Genomic DNA, 16,137 nt, shown 5'->3' with positions numbered 1-16,137 from the left:
TCTTTGTTCTACATCTTGGGCATGTACTTCTCCTTTCTGTATCCACCCTTACTTATAAAACAATTCCAGCCTTACCAACTCCCACGATTTATGTGATCATGAAAGAATGTGCTTGAAATTACTCTGTAACATTAGAAGTTATATATCAACACTAGCTTCTATTAAGACAAACCCTTTTAGCTTTTCTTCTAGGAGTTTTAGTTCTTCAACTCGAGACTTTGTTTCTTCTTCCAACAGCTTGACCAGACTTTCAGACTGTTCCTCCTTTTGCTGTAATTTATCTACTTCATCCAGTGCTTGCTTTAATTCTTCCTCAAAGACATTCCTCTCTTTAATCATTTCTTCTTGAAAAGAATTTAGTTTCTGCTGAAGATTAGAAGTTAATTCCTATATCCAAATAGAAAACCACAAAAATAATATGAAACAGCACTTTGAAGTTTTACTAAAAGACAAAATGAACAGATAAGGAGGCATAAAAACTAAATTTAAGAGTTTAACATCTTCATAGATTATATCAACACTGTTGACATTGTGGAAAATATCATTCCTGCCTTTTTTTCCCATGCAATGCACACACTTTTTATAAAGTTAAAATCATGGGCGGGCCATGGTGGCTCAGCAGGCAAGAATGCTCGCCTGCCATGCCAGAGAACCCGGGTTCGATTCCTGGTGCCTGCCCATGTAAAAAAAAAAAGAGAGCATATGTTATATCTGTAAAATAGGGCTTTTCTAAAATATAAAAATGTACTGTTTTGCAATACCATATAAAAATATTTAAAAATTATGCAATACATAAATACATTATTGCTGTAAATACATAAATACATTACTGCTCTTAAAAAATTCTAACATTACAGATGAAGTGACAATTGCCTATAACTACTCCCCACTGCACTCCCCATTCTCCCTTTCCAGAGACAACCACTAATTTGGAATATACTCTCTCTAGTCTTTTTATATACATATTGTACATTTTTTGGATATAAATGATAATTATTCTTTACATGTAAAGGTCACTATTAAAAAATTATATAAATAGGTGCTGAGCTCTATCCTGGTCAGTATTTATAGATTTACTTCATTCTTTTTAATTGTTGCAGTGTTCCCAACCGTATTTCACATCAGTGCACGTGACTGGCCAACACTCACTAACATTCCATATTATTAAATGCTTTAATTTGTGTCAATTTTTTAAGTGCAAAAAAAAAGGTATTTTTATTTCCTTGCTTACTAATTAAGTTGAGCATCTTTTTATGTTTATAGGTTACGTGAATTTCTAATTCTGAGAATTGCTTATTTACATCCTATGACCTTTTTTGAAAAAAAGTGGATAGTCTTTTTTCTCAGTGATATGTAAAACATTCTTTACATAATATCAATTGTAAAAATATGTCTATTTTGTTCCTTGTGTCATTAAACACTCTTTTCATTGTTAATTCTACACAGTAATCTAACCCAAGGATGGCCCTGGAAATTTTATGAACAATTTGCCTCTTTTGGGACAGCTCTTGCTTATCATTTTTTTTCCACATTCTCGATAACCCTGCGGTGAACATTTTATAACTACATCTTCATCATATCCATGAATATTTTCTTCCACATAGGAGGATAAACACAATTTAAAGGTTTTTCTGACAGGTGGAAATTTATAACTTAAAATAAGCACTTGCTTTTTTTCTTTAATTGTAGTATACTACCTTTTCTTCTTGCAAAAGTGAATCAATTTCCAAATGTTTTTGTTGCAACTTATCATGTTCCTGTTTTTCAAGAATAAATTTCTCTTCTAAGTTTTGAATCTCAGCATTTAGATTTTTAACACATTCGCTGTCTCTGATGACAAGGTCTTCTATAAAAGGGAAAACATTAAAAGTACTATAACTAGACACTAACATAACCTTTGAGAAACTCAGACCCATAATATTCTATTTTATTGTTTTTAGAATGTTATACAGATCAAATGTTCCCAAAGAAAACAAAACAAAACAAAACAAAGCCTAACTTTTAAGTCTGCACATTTAAATGAATATTAAACAATCATTTTGTATGAATTTACTAAATAAACCAAACCTACTAAGTTAACAGTTACCAATTTAGCCTGATTTGTAAGTTAGAATTATAGAAATTTTGAAAATACCATTTAATATATAAACAAAGAAATAAGCAAGAGATAAAAAATTATTTAGTAAAGCAAGTATAGAAATCTTATGCTAAGTGTAGACTTAAAATCTTAAATGTATTCAGGAGACTTCTTCAATATTATTACTCTTATTTAGATAAGGGGTTCTTTTTTATCCTCATGAACAAAATAAAGGTGACCTAATCCAGAATCATAATTAGCTTTACTGAACTGAAGTTGTAGACTGGGAATTTAGAATTTAGGTTCTAGGATCTAAAAAAAAACCCAAGTCTAGTTCTATATATCTAACAATTTTAAATGGCCACTCAATGGAGAAGTCAAGAACTGAACAATTGCATATACTTCAATCAAGACAAACAATCTATCAACATAAACCTATTAGTTAAAACTTCTCAAATATAGAACTTTTTTTGTTCAGATAATTACAACAAAAAAGTGTTTTTACAATAGCAATACTTAATTTTTTTGTTAAAAGTTGTTTATGGTACTTATCTAAAGAAAGCAATACTATAAAGACTCTAATACCTTTTTCTTTTTCAAGCAGCTGACATCTAGCATTCAGGTCTTCTACTTGTTTAGACAACGTAACAATATTCTCCTCAAGGGACTGCTTGAGGCTTAAAATTTCATTATTCTTCTCTTTCAAATTTTCTTCTAACTGGGCAATATCTAGCTTGTATTTTTCCACTTGATCTGATGCACAACTATATTAAAACAAATTATTCTGAATAGTACATCAATTTAGGCACAGGGAAAATTAAAATAAAAACATGAGGAAAATGATGTATTCATCACTATTCAACAAAATAGGTCTAATTTAATATTATTTATATTACCTAATTTCTTCGATGTATTCTAGGAGTTTTTCTGTCTCAAATTTTTCATCAATCTTTTCTTTCTCTATAGAAACACTGAAAATTTTGCATATATTAATACATACTAGATCATTTATTTATCAATCACACATGATTACTGTACAACAGATACTGTTTTATAAGATAGGCTGACTCCAGAATCCAACTCTTAACCATTATTTTATGTGAATTTTCAAGTTGATGCTTTTCATACAAATACAAGACAAAATTTTCAAGTAAGAAAGCTTTCCAAACATATTCTAATAAAAGGGCTATGATAGGCGGGCCGCGGTGGCTCAGCGGGCAAAGTGCTTGCCTGCCATGCCGGAGGACCTCGGTTCGATTCCCGGCCCCAGCCCATGTAAAAACAAACAAACAAACAAACAAAATACAATAAAACAAGAAAATGTTTAAAGATGTTTCCCTTTCTTCCATCCTTCCTTCCTTCTCTCTGTCTTTCCTTCCCTTCCTCCCTAAAAAAAAAAAAAAAAAAAAAAGGGCTATGATGACAAGAGTCATCATCTACAACCCTCAAATAATAAGTGTTAAAAATAATCCTTTTTTTGTAGCTTTCCTGTTTTCCCCATTCATCAGACACACAATATAACATTTTGTGCACCATTAAACCTTTGTTGCAGGCTGCCTTGCTTTAATTTATTTGTGTTGACCTCCTCGCTTAGGTAATGACCTCCTAGAAGACAAAGACCACTTTATCCTGCTTCACCTTTGTACCTATCACACCTATTACAATGTGAAGCAAACAGAAGAAAAAATCAAGAGTTGAACATTTAACTAAGTTTAGCAATATAAGATAAGGGTTTTGAGAAATACTGAGCAGAAAGGGGCTCATTCTTGATATCTGTCAGAATTAGGCCTATGAGGTATTGCATGTATTTCTACTTTAGAATAAAGCTCCAGTCAAAGTTCTAAGCCTTCCAAATGAAGATAAGCAAAGGTTATGAACTTAACCTGTACAACAGACAAAAGGAGAAAACAAAAAGTATAAAAATGGAAAGAAAGACTAAAGGGTTATTAAATACAGACAACATGATTGTGTACGTAAAGAAAAAAATTATGAAAGTGACAAAAACAAAACTGTCTTATTAATAAGTGGTGCTAAGATAGTTACATATACTTATGGATAAAAATAAACCCTGACCCCTATATCACTCTAAAACCTAAAAATGATTCCAAATAGATCATACAACTAAATGTAAAATGTAGAATCATAAAGTGGCTATACACCAACATAGGAAAATATCTTCATTACCTTGGGGTATATAAAGATTTCTGGGGAAAAAACATAAAGTCCTTAACTATATAAAATTTAAAAATTAATAAATTAGACTTCCCCAAACTAAATATTTATTAAAATTTCTGCACATCAAAAGACCCCATTAGAAAAAAAAAATGTAAGCCTGGAATAAATATAGGGATATTTTGGAAAATATTGGGAAAAATTATTAAGCTACATATCTGATAAAGAATTGTATCCAGATACCTGTATAAAGAACTCTTAAAATCAGCAATAAAAGAAAAACAACCCAATTTAAAAAATGGGCAAGAGATTTAAATAGACATTTATAAAATGAGATTAATGAATGATCAACAAGCACATGAAAAGGTTGCCATGATTAATACTAAATTAAAATCACAAATGAGTTACCATTTCACATTCATTAGAAAGGCTAAAATCAAACAGAGTAAGAAAATGTTAAATATCAAATGTTAGTGATAATGTGGAAAAATTTCATTATTCATTGCTAGTAGGAATATAAAATGGTACAACCACTTTGAAGGACTACTTGGCAGTTTCTTAAAAAGTTAAACATACATATATGCTAGCATCTAGCAATTCTACTCCTAGATAGTTACACAAAATAGAAGCAAACATTTCCACACGCAGACATTCAACATGTTCATAGTAGCCAGAAATTGGAAACAGCCCAAATGTCATCAACAGGAAAATTGTAAACAAAATTAGATATATGCATATGATGGAATACTAAGAAATAAACAGGAGCAAATTATAATACACATGACAGTAAACAAGAATCTCAAAAACTTATGTTAAGCAAAAGAAGCCACAAACACACAAATTCATGTGGTAAACTTCCAAGAAACAACAAAAATAATGAATAGTGATAGAAGTCAGAAAGTGGTTGTGGGGGTGAGGACAGAGTATATAAGAAGTAGAGGAAAAGTAGGAATGAGGGAACTTTCAGAGGGATGGAAATGTTCTGTCTGGTTTGGTTGGAGTCTACACAGGTATGAACACTTGTCAAAACTCATCATACTGAACCTTTAAGAGCTGTTTATTTTTTTGAATGTAAATTATAGCTCAGTAATAAAAGAAAGGCTAGGAAAATGCATTAATCAAAGCTTCCTATACCAGTATGTTTAATTTTGGTCTGCGTACCATCTCTATAAGATTACGATATTTAAAAAGATCATGAGCCCTGTGCTGGTTTGAAAAGATGTATGCCCCCTAGAAAAGCCATGTTTTAATCAAAATCCCATTTCATAAAAGTAGAATAATCCCTGTTCAAAACTGTACTTTTGAAACTGTGATTGGATCGTCTCCCTGGATGATGTGATTTAGTCAAGAGTGGTTGTTAAACTGGATTAGGTGACGACATGTCTCCACCCATTTGGGTGGTCTTGATTGGTTTACTGGAGTTCTATAAAAGAGAAAACGTTTTGGAGAATGAGAGATTCAGAGAGAGCAGCATCACAAAGCCGAGAGTCCACGAGCCATTGACCTTTGGAGATGAAGAAGGAAAATGCCTCCCAGGGAGCTTCATGAAACCAGAAGCCAGGAGAGAAAGCTAGCAGATGACACCGTGTTCTCCATGTGCCCTTCTCACTTGAGAGAGAAACCCTGAATTTCACTGGCCTTCTTGAACCAAGGTATATTTCCCTGGATGCCTTTGATTGGTCATTTCTATAGACTTGTTTTCATTGGGACATTTTCTCGGCCTTAGAACTGTAAATTAGCAACTCATTAAATTCCTCTTTTTAAAAGCCATTCTGTTTCTGGTATATTGCATTCCAGCAGCTAGCAAACTAGAACAAGCCCTCTCCTCATTCATGCAAAAAGTAACACATTTATACAACTTTCTAGCATAAAATGTTAGGACATGATTAGGGCTTGACTATCACTTAGGAAGAGAAACAGGGCAATTATAGGGAGGTGAGGAGATAAGTTGAGAGTGAAGGTAAATGTCTCAGCAAACAATAATTCAATGAGAGTAGCAAATCAAAGAGTTAGTTACTGGAATACTTCATCTTTCCTCTTTCTCACTTACAGTTTCCCCTCAAGTTGTGCTATTTTCCCCTGAGACTCCTGAAGATTCTTCTGGGTGACCTGCAGCTTCATCTCCATGCCTTCTTGTTTAGCCATCATACTCTATACAGTAAGAGACAACTGCTTTAGGAAATGAGAAATTATTCAAATCTCTAGAAGGACACAGCAAATCTAGCAAAGGTATCACTCACCCTCATCTTTGTTTCTCTTTTGTTTCTAAGTTTCATCAACTCAAGACTTAGAACTTTCAGATTCTTTTGGCTACCATCTTCAGAAAACTAGGTGACAAACATAAAAATAAATCAGAAATATTTTCTGCTGTCACATATAAAATCAGTAAAATATTGATTAGTCTACCTCTTATTGTGGCTATTATTTGCCTGCAATATTCCTCAGTAGAAGAAAACAGTTTTTGACCAAAACCACAATTAAATGATTTCATGCTACAATTTCTGTCCCTTCTTTTCCTCATTGTGACTTTGTTTATTTTTTTTAAAGTAGCCTATATGGTCAGTACTTCTATATATTGGAAAGTTCATACAGGACTTGGAGACAAACCTTTTTTTATGGTTTTTATGGACTTCTTATACAGTGCTTGCTTAACAATATGCATCTGGTGAATCTTGGAAATATACAGATTATAGGGCCCATTCCCAGATCTACTAAATCAGAATCTCCCTGGGTAGGGCACAGAAATCTGTCCCTTTCTCCAGGCTTGATTCTTAGGCACCCCAACTTTTAAGAACTGAAGCGCACTGTACCTTTATGCCCAAACCATAACTTTTTAGGTGGAAACAGGGAAGTGGGACCAAGATTTATAAAGCCAAGGACTGTGATCCTGCTTATTCCAAAAAGTGATTAATAATTGTGAATATTCATTGAGACCTGTATTGAGGATTTGGTAATAGCCCTCTGAGGCAGGTTCAATTGTCAACATTTACAGGCGAGGAAATTAAACTGAGTATAAATAACTTGCCTGTGGACACTCACCTATTAAGGGACAGAGAGGCAGGAGCCCACACCCCAGTCATAGGCAAAAGAGCTAAAGTGAGTGTGGAAAGCCTTCAGTCCTCTTAGATATGTATGATACTCACTTCAGGTAAATTATTCCTCCAACCTACAATACCCAGAAGAAAAAAGTGTCCTAAGATAGACTTTTGATTTTCTTATATTTAATTTTGGTTAATCCCTGTTCATCTAGCAGGTAGTAGAAACCAATTCTTTCCTTAGCAGGAGATTAAAAATCCTACTCAAATTGTACCATTTCTTCCCCTCTCTCTAGAAATGGTCTCATAGCAAAAGAGATGATTACTATGGCAATACTTTAAAACATATAGAACCCGAACAAGTCTTGGTAAACATATAATTTATGTTTAGGGGTCAAAGACGGATTTCTTCTGCCAGACGCAACAAGCTAATGACTACCTGAATTGGCTTTCACTAGTAAACATCTTGCAAGGTGGCATCAGAAATCCCTCCTGTTTTTGACACCTATGGCTCTATGACCAAGGGGCAGGCAGTCATATTCTTTACAGGCTAAACCAGTGGTGCTTTCTTTGGGTCTATGGCTAATAAAAGGCTATGGAGATGGCATGCAATAGGCTTCTCAACTTCTTAAAATCACGAATTTTCATGTTTTACAAATACGGATATTTCTGGGGAAGGGCTTCTTTAAGGGTTAATGATCCCCCAAAGTTTAAGTCATTGGGAAGAAGTCTAACGAAGTGGTTAAGGAACCTTTGGAGTCAGAGAGAGTTGGCTTACTTACTTATTAGCAGCGAGCCTGCCTGAAGTTCTCTAACCTCTCTTGTTCCTCCTAAATAAGATGCCCAGCTTTTATATTTTCTATATCTTGAGTCAGCAGTGCTGTAGAATGAATAATAGACTCCTTTCTAGCCTTACATTCAACCAATCAGCAAAGCCTTATCTATTTTACTTCTTCAATACCTCTCTGGTCTGTTTCTTCTTCTCCATCTCTACTACGTTGGTTCAACCTTCATCTCTCACCTGAGTATTGCAATAGATTGATGTCTCTCTAATTCCAACTCTCTCAAATCCATTCTCCCTCATTAGAATGCCAAGGCTATCTATATTGCTTTATCTTGTCAGTTCTGTGTCTGCTATCTAGTTCTGCAATGTCAGCACCAACAGCAGATCCCCAGACATATTAAATATTTCAATACTTCATGCATTTGTATAGTATCCCTCCTCTGAAAACTCATCCCTAAATCACACTCTTTCATGGAAGTCCATTCAAGTTATCATCTGCTCCGAAGCATTCCTTGACTACCGTTTTACTCCCTTTGTAAGCAAAGAGCACCCAGCACATTATAGACCCTGAAAAAATGACTCACTATACTGAATAGTGATTTATATGCTCTCTCTACTTCTGTAAAGAGCAAGATGACTATGCTAAGCCCTTAAGATTCTAATATTGATAAATATAACTGATCTACCAAATATATTTTAGTCCATCAATTTATTTAAACACTTCATTCCCAAAAGGATTTGAGATGGAAAGCTGCTGTTATGCTACTATTTATTTCACAGGAAGATTTTTAATGTGACTTCTAGATGTACACTCTGTCATTTTTATTAATGGTCTTATTTATTAGGGGTGACTTTGAGGAAGGGTTAAGGTAATGTCAGGTGTAAAAGCAAATAGTCACTTATGTGCCAGGCACCATAATAAAAAAGATAAAATAATACTTCCAGTTTGAAGCACCTTACTATTTAAGGTATATTTAGAGAAGGAATAGGGATAAAATAGAGCCTAAGGTTTCCAAACAAGTGTAAAGAGAAAAAACACATTTATTAGTTATTCAATTATAAATGTTATCATGAGGTTCAATACCTTAGATTTTAGTAGTTCAGTAGTCCTGGTTAATTCAATAAGTTGCTTTTCCAGTGAAGCATTATTTGCAGAGAGAGATGTTTTTTCCCTGAGTGCAGCATTTAGCTTTGCTTCTACTTTCTCAAATTCAGCTTCCAGATACTGGATCCGCTTGTCCTGGGCACCACGTTCCTGCATAAGGACACGAATCTGGATGAAAACAAAATGATAAATGATTCACTGATACAATGCCAATGAAAATTCATGCTAGTGATAATTAAAGCATTCAAGTTTCTGGAAAAATCTCTGATTTTGATATTATACCCTTACATACTCTAATTTTACTAGCTGTTTAAACAATTATAATTACCTTTTGATACATTTTAAAATCTGTATGCATTTAAGAGCAGAAGGAATTTAACTGTCATAAACTCAGGTGTAACTAAGCTGTTTATTCACTTTTAAGATATTTTGACTTATAAGACTTCTAGTCTATAGTTCTAAACACATAAATTCAAATTACAGCTTGAAATACTAAACATCTTTATTTCAAGAAGGTTGATTTCTGGGTAGGATACTATAGACATCAACAAGCTATCATGCCCACTGCTACTACTAGATTAAAAATATATATATTCATATAAATTTTTTTCTGAATGACATCAAATATTTGTGAAAAAGGACTTGAACTAAAACCCTGGTGAGAAAAAGACTTCTCCCTAAGTGAGTTGAGTGAGGTCAGTGAATCCCAAGCAGCATAAAATACAGGAAAACTTCTAGGTACTCATAAAACTTGGGAAAATAATAAAAGAAAATGAAAGCAGCCAGAGAAAGAAGATACATTATCTCCAAAGGAGCAATACCAAGAAAGATGCCTGAGTTGTCAACAGAAAATGTAGACGCTAGAAAACAATCGAATGACATCTTTAAAATACTTGGAGTAGTGGTGGTGGGTCCAACATAAAATTCTATATTCAATGAAAACAAGTTTTATATATGATGGCAAAATACAGATGCTTTCAGAGAAAAAAAAGCTGAAAGAATTTGTCACCATTAAGTAGATACAAGAAATGTTAAAGGAAGTTCTTCAGGCTGAAGGAATATGATCCCAGACCTTTACAAAATTAAGACAGATAGGCTGACAACTAAAGGATTGAAAAAAGATTTACTATGCAAACAAAAGAGAGCTGTTATGATAATATTAGTTTGATACAAAATAGATTTTAAGGCAAAATGTATTACTTGTGATAAAGAGGGAATTTTATAATGAGAAAAAATTTAAGAGGAAGACACAATCTTAAATTTGTTGTGCATCTAGCACCGTAACATCAAAATACACAAAGCAAAAATTGAGAGAACTAAATGGAGAAATGAATTCACCTACAATCTAAGCTGGACATTTAAACATACTTCCTTCTGCATGTTTATATAGAATAGCAAACGAAAGATAGAAACAAAAGTTTAATAGAATAAGCAAACAGAAGTATCAGTACAGATATTTGATTAAGTCAAATGAAAAAGTATTTTCTACTCTTGATTTTTGTATTCATATCAATCTCAGTATTTTAAGCCAATAGTGCTTACTTGGAAAACTATCAAACACAATTTATATATAAGATTGTGAACTAAATGCTAAGGACAGAAAAAATGTTAAGATTCACTACCATATGATTTCCTATGCTTGTACTATTAGTTTATAAACCAATGCTTATAACACAGTACTTTAAAGTAGAAGAACATTGAGATTATATGCATGATCACACTTTTTATTTTGCACTTGAAGAAGCTTAAGCTCCAAAAAGATGTTTTGGGAAAGGCACCAGGGTCAAGCAGATAATATGAATAGTAATAATATATATGAAGGCTGAAGGGTAAATGTCACATAATTGCCCCTGAAGATTGTTGCCCTGGAGGTGAATGTGGAAATAGTGTTGTCAGATATTCTGATTTTACAACAGAATCAGAAATCTGATATTTTTAGCATGAAATTTTATTTTATAATATTGACAATAATTCAAAATGAACAAACAAATACAGTGGGACTTAAATAAAATACAGCTTTGTGCATTTCCAAAAAATTTTACTCTATACGATTAATCCAAATGATCAGTTCTACCTGGTTTCGCCACTTACTTAACAACTGTATAACTGAGGCTCAGTTATGACATTTGTAAAACATTGACTCCGACATCACTGGCATGTGCCCTCAATAAAATGAAAGCCAGTATTATTAGAATAAATGCATCAGGGCAGAGCGCTGCAGAGTCGCCTTGAAACAGTCTTGGTCCTAAACCAACATTTGCTTCATCAGTTGACAGTTTTTATATATCAAAATAATACACCTGTCAGGAGAGGTGGTCAGCACTGAAAACATTGAAAAAAAGACTGCCAAGAAGCAAAGCTGGCAGTGGCCTGCTCAGGGTTGCTTAGGTAAATGGGCGCTCTCTAGTTCAGCATTATTCAGTAGAACTTTCTGGCACTGTAGAAATGCACTACCCAGTAAGTAGTGGTAGTAACTTGCTGTACACGGTTTTAAGCAGTTGAAATTTGTGATTAGTGCAGTGCAGGAACAGAGTTCTTAATTCCATTTAATTTTAATTAATTAAAGCTACATGTGCCTAGTGGCTACCATATTAGACAGCACAGCTGTAAGTTAATCCATCTTTGAGGAAGGTATATTATCGGGGGTGCAGAGGAATGTATCAGGTTCATATAACTTGATCATATTTCAACTAACTTACTAGAATTTCATGGTAACCAAGCCAATTCTCTAGCTTGTCATGGTGTTAATGTATAGACTGTGAGCTATACATTAGTGTGAGCTACAAGTAATCATAAATAGTTGATTCACATAACTAATTGTCATAAACTTACACCTTGGATTTGATCTCAGTTTCTCACGGATTGGGTTATCTTCAATCTGTCCCACAGTAAGTAACATTCTTGTCTTTGCCAGTGTACCATACTGCCAACCGCTGTTCTGAAATGTGGCACTCATGCCAAAGAACTTTTATCCTTTAGGCACTGACTGATCTGGATGGTACATTTGCTTCACCGTACATGTCTTCCGAGTGCAACGGAATCCCTGTCTGTTAATTCTACATAATTCTCTTTTCATCAAGCAGCACATTTATTTTTCAGTAAGCTGAAAGCACTTCTTACCTCTTTTTCCAGTATCTTCAAATCTTTATCATTCTTTAGAGTTTCCTTCTATTTAAAAATCAATGAAAAATACATTTAAATTAAGTGCCACAAATATCAGAACCAAATATGATTCTTAGTTTTCATAAAAAGGTAAAATTTCAAAAGAATCAATTTCTATTTTAAACACTTCACTTAGTCTAGCAAACATTCTGTTGCTAATTTATCTGGTATATGAAAAAAAGGGTTATTTTAATCTCAAAATATTTCAGAATAAAAAGTTTTCAACCTGCTAGATCAGGATTTTTCTAAAAATTCCAGTGGAAGGAATAGGTGGAGTTTTAATAAATACAAACTGTCTCCCTCCCTTCCAACGTTAAAGAGCAATACATTTTGAATAATTATGTTACCTCAGAAAGGTAAGTATCTTACAAAGAGCAATCAACTTCAACTTTAAAACCCAAAGAGAAAAAAAATTATAGACACAAAGAAATAAAAACTGAAATAGTACAAATTCTGATTGAAATTTATGTATTGTTTTTAGTCTAAATAAGACATATAATTTTCATATTACATTTTTTTTTCCTCAACAGCCTTTCTGACACAACCATCAAAAACAAAATATCAACTTCTCCATCTAAAAACTAAAGAAGATGCATAAACATCTTGAATGAAATCTATTTCATGGTTCTGAATTGGGGGAGGACCATACCAGTCCCTTGCTTATTAATTTCACACCCATGATATTTTCTATCAAGGAATGTCTATTATTTGGCATTCTACATAAACTATGCAATTTAGTTTGCTAGGAGGGCTTGCAAATTCTATAATTAATTCAAAGTTTGGGAATTGTTTTTCCAAAAAAATTTGAGCCAAGCCATTTACATCAACTTCCAAGAATAGATTGTCTACATCAGCACTGTCCTAAAGAAATAAAGCACAAGCACATATGTATCTTTAAGTTTTCTAGAAGCCATATTTAAAAAGTAAAAATTTAATTTTAATAATATATTTTATTTAATCCAGCATATAAAAATATTATTTTGTCATGCCATTAATAAAAAAAAAGGATTGAGATAAAGTTTATAATTTTTGTACTGTTTTCAAAATTTTGGGTGCATGTTACACTTACACTACATTTCTACTAAGATACTAAACTTTCACCAGAAATATTTACCTTTATTTAGATTTCCTAAAACCTACAGATGAAAAAGTAGATTTATATACTTAAATTTGTTCCATAAAGATTTAAGAATTTTTCAATAAATGAATCTATGTATCATTTCTAAACAAAATTAATTAAAATAAAAATTTAGTTCTTCAGTAGCACTAGCCACATTTTAAATGCTCAATAGCCATATGTGTCTAATAATGGCTTCTGTATTGGATACTGCAGCACTATATTATAGGCCACAGATTTGGGTAACTGCCTAACAAATGAACACATCTAATATTTAACTAGAGCTCTGGTTTCTCAACTCTAAATTTTTTTCATACTATCAATTTGAAAAACTCCTTGAGCATAACTTGATTGTTTATGAACTAATAGTAGGAATAACAGAAACAGTAATTGTAGATTCTCCTTTAAGTGACAACATAATGGCAGTAAGAATTTAATTTCCCACCACTCCTTAGTAGTTTCTGTAGCAAAGCTATTTAGGTATTATGATTACTTTTGCCTTTTTTTCACCAATACTTATCCTTCCAACAAACAGAAACAATCAAAAACAACTCTAATGCTGGTAACTAACAAATCAAAGCATCACATAATTTTTAAAGGCTAACTAGAGATTGTGAAATTTATCTAGATATAGAAATGATTAAGAAGTGGAAAGCATTTTGTAATTCTGAAATGAAGGACATATTTAAACATAATATCTTTAGTAACGATCAAGCCAGAAATGTAAAACTTGCTAGAGTTCTAAGGATAGTATGTTTTATACTTCACTATTTACCTATAACTTTGATTTATTCAATTACTTCATTCTAGTTAAATATTACACCTTTTAGAAACGTTGACAGTGATACCAGCTGGCAAATAAAAGTTCCTCACCTTTAATCCCAAAGTCTTAACTTTTCTTGCTGAAGTAGGCAAGGTAGTATCTTTATCAACATTAAAGTTTTGTTGAGATTCTGTAAAAGCAATACTAAAATGAATTGTAGAGCTTATGGTCAGTGCTCTGATGTTTTTAATAGAGGCAAAACATAATTTCCAAATATCTATTGCAATTAATTAGTGTGGCAACATAAAGGCATTCTTTTCTTAAATATCTATTTCCAAGTTAGTTGCACAATATTTTTAACACATCTAATGCATCTTTGATTTTTCAAATATTCCTTGACAAACGAGTTAACATAATTACCAAAAGGAAAAACTAAATATGTGTATGTCTGAAAGTGTTATTCGTTACCTGACCCTTTTATAAATCCACCAAATAAGAAAATCATTTAAATACAGTTCTAGCTACTTATTTTTAGAAACACTGAAGCATCTTTAATCTTAAATACTGTTTTTTATAACTTTGAAACTCATAAGATCATACAACCATTATTTTATTTGATGTATAAATATAATATAAATACATACATATTTTTATTATATTGGGATCCGTTACCTTTTTGTTTTTGAAATCTTTGAGATTTCTGAAAAGATACAGGACCTTTTAATGCTTCTGAAGTTTTAACATCATAAGCGCCTGGAGATGGTGCACAGCCTAGAGGAAACAAAACATTAATGGATAAACTAGCGTTATTTATGATCTTAAGTTGAAAAAAAAGTCACAATAAAGTGAATATTATACATGGGAACATGCTATTAATAAACCGAACTAACTCTCTTTTATTTAATGTAAAAACTGTATCTGTTTCCTATTGCAGAGGACTCCCTGAGTTCTCTCCATAGGGCCTCTCTATGAAGATTGCTAAAATTACCTTCCGAAATGTCCTTTATTCCAATTGAGTCAAAGAAAAAAACACAGGGAAAGTAACAAAGTGAAACAGTAAAGACAGTCTGAGGATGAATATCAAGTAACAACAAGCAACACGGCTTTGACATGAAGGACTGAAAATGAGAAACAATAAAATATTAGATACCATCTCTAACCAAAGAAAGTCACCTAGGTAACTATCATCAATTTTCTAAAAATGAAGCAATTAAAATGTCGAGCCCTTGAGATTTAGCTTGGAATAAAAATAAACAATATAGTATTATTTATTATATTACTGCCAAAACTTATTTAGTACTAAATAAAATATAGTAATAATCCTTTTTGGGTTAATAGATCTGACTCACTGGTGATGCCACCTGCAATTTGAATACACAGAAAAAAAGCAACGACACTAAGAGCAACTAGAAATTTTTATGCCAAGCATTTTGTGGATATCATTTCATTTAATCCCCAAACAACCCTACATGATAATTATTAATACTCTAATTTGCAGATAAGGATGTTGAGGCTCACGGAATTTATTAAAAGCTATGTTATGCAAAATATCAACCGAACTAGGCTATCTTTCTATGTGCCAGAAATTTTTATTGTGTAACCTCACTTAAAAGGAGGCCTGAAGTGAAGGCATTTCAGAGTGCCTATGCTCTGTGCAGTTGCAATCAGACCCTCAGGACTTAAAACAATAATATTCTTATCATAAAGCTTTAGTTGATGGGGAACCGTAGATTTATACTATTCTCTGAAGTTCTATCCACTTATTACATAGTCTCATGCAAATAAATAGGAGCAGCAAGGAGCCTTGATGTTCCCAAGATAACTATTACTATTCCTTAAGTGTTTTTCAGGTGGCAGAGACTTGTTAGGCCTTGACCAGCATTTTAAAACGATGAGACACAATAGAAAACGTGTGAATCACG

At 32.7% G+C, this 16,137-nt stretch overlaps 1 protein-coding gene across 3 annotated transcripts in view; it reads right to left on the bottom strand.

The window, feature by feature from the left end:
* HMMR (hyaluronan mediated motility receptor) overlaps positions 1 to 16,137 on the bottom strand; it is a 42,867-nt gene that overhangs the window by 25,734 nt on the left and 996 nt on the right. For all 3 annotated transcript variants that reach the window (XR_013166302.1, XR_013166303.1, XM_077137584.1), the window contains exons 2-11: positions 14,888 to 14,986; positions 14,326 to 14,405; positions 12,294 to 12,341; positions 9,153 to 9,341; positions 6,490 to 6,576; positions 6,300 to 6,400; positions 2,974 to 3,048; positions 2,663 to 2,841; positions 1,698 to 1,846; positions 173 to 387 (exon numbers count right to left, since the gene is read on the bottom strand). Coding sequence is in view for 1 of the 3 variants with exons in the window: in XM_077137584.1 (XP_076993699.1) it covers positions 173 to 387; positions 1,698 to 1,846; positions 2,663 to 2,841; positions 2,974 to 3,048; positions 6,300 to 6,400; positions 6,490 to 6,576; positions 9,153 to 9,341; positions 12,294 to 12,341; positions 14,326 to 14,405; positions 14,888 to 14,986 (1,222 nt within the window). In the remaining 2 variants the exon portion in view is untranslated. The remainder of the gene's footprint in view (positions 1 to 172; positions 388 to 1,697; positions 1,847 to 2,662; positions 2,842 to 2,973; positions 3,049 to 6,299; positions 6,401 to 6,489; positions 6,577 to 9,152; positions 9,342 to 12,293; positions 12,342 to 14,325; positions 14,406 to 14,887; positions 14,987 to 16,137) is intronic.

This window comes from Tamandua tetradactyla, chromosome 20 (genome assembly GCF_023851605.1).
Source record: "Tamandua tetradactyla isolate mTamTet1 chromosome 20, mTamTet1.pri, whole genome shotgun sequence".
Lineage (NCBI taxonomy): Eukaryota > Metazoa > Chordata > Mammalia > Pilosa > Myrmecophagidae > Tamandua > Tamandua tetradactyla.
The sequence above is the reverse complement of the archived record's forward strand: the minus strand, read 5'-3'. Positions and strand labels throughout refer to the sequence as shown.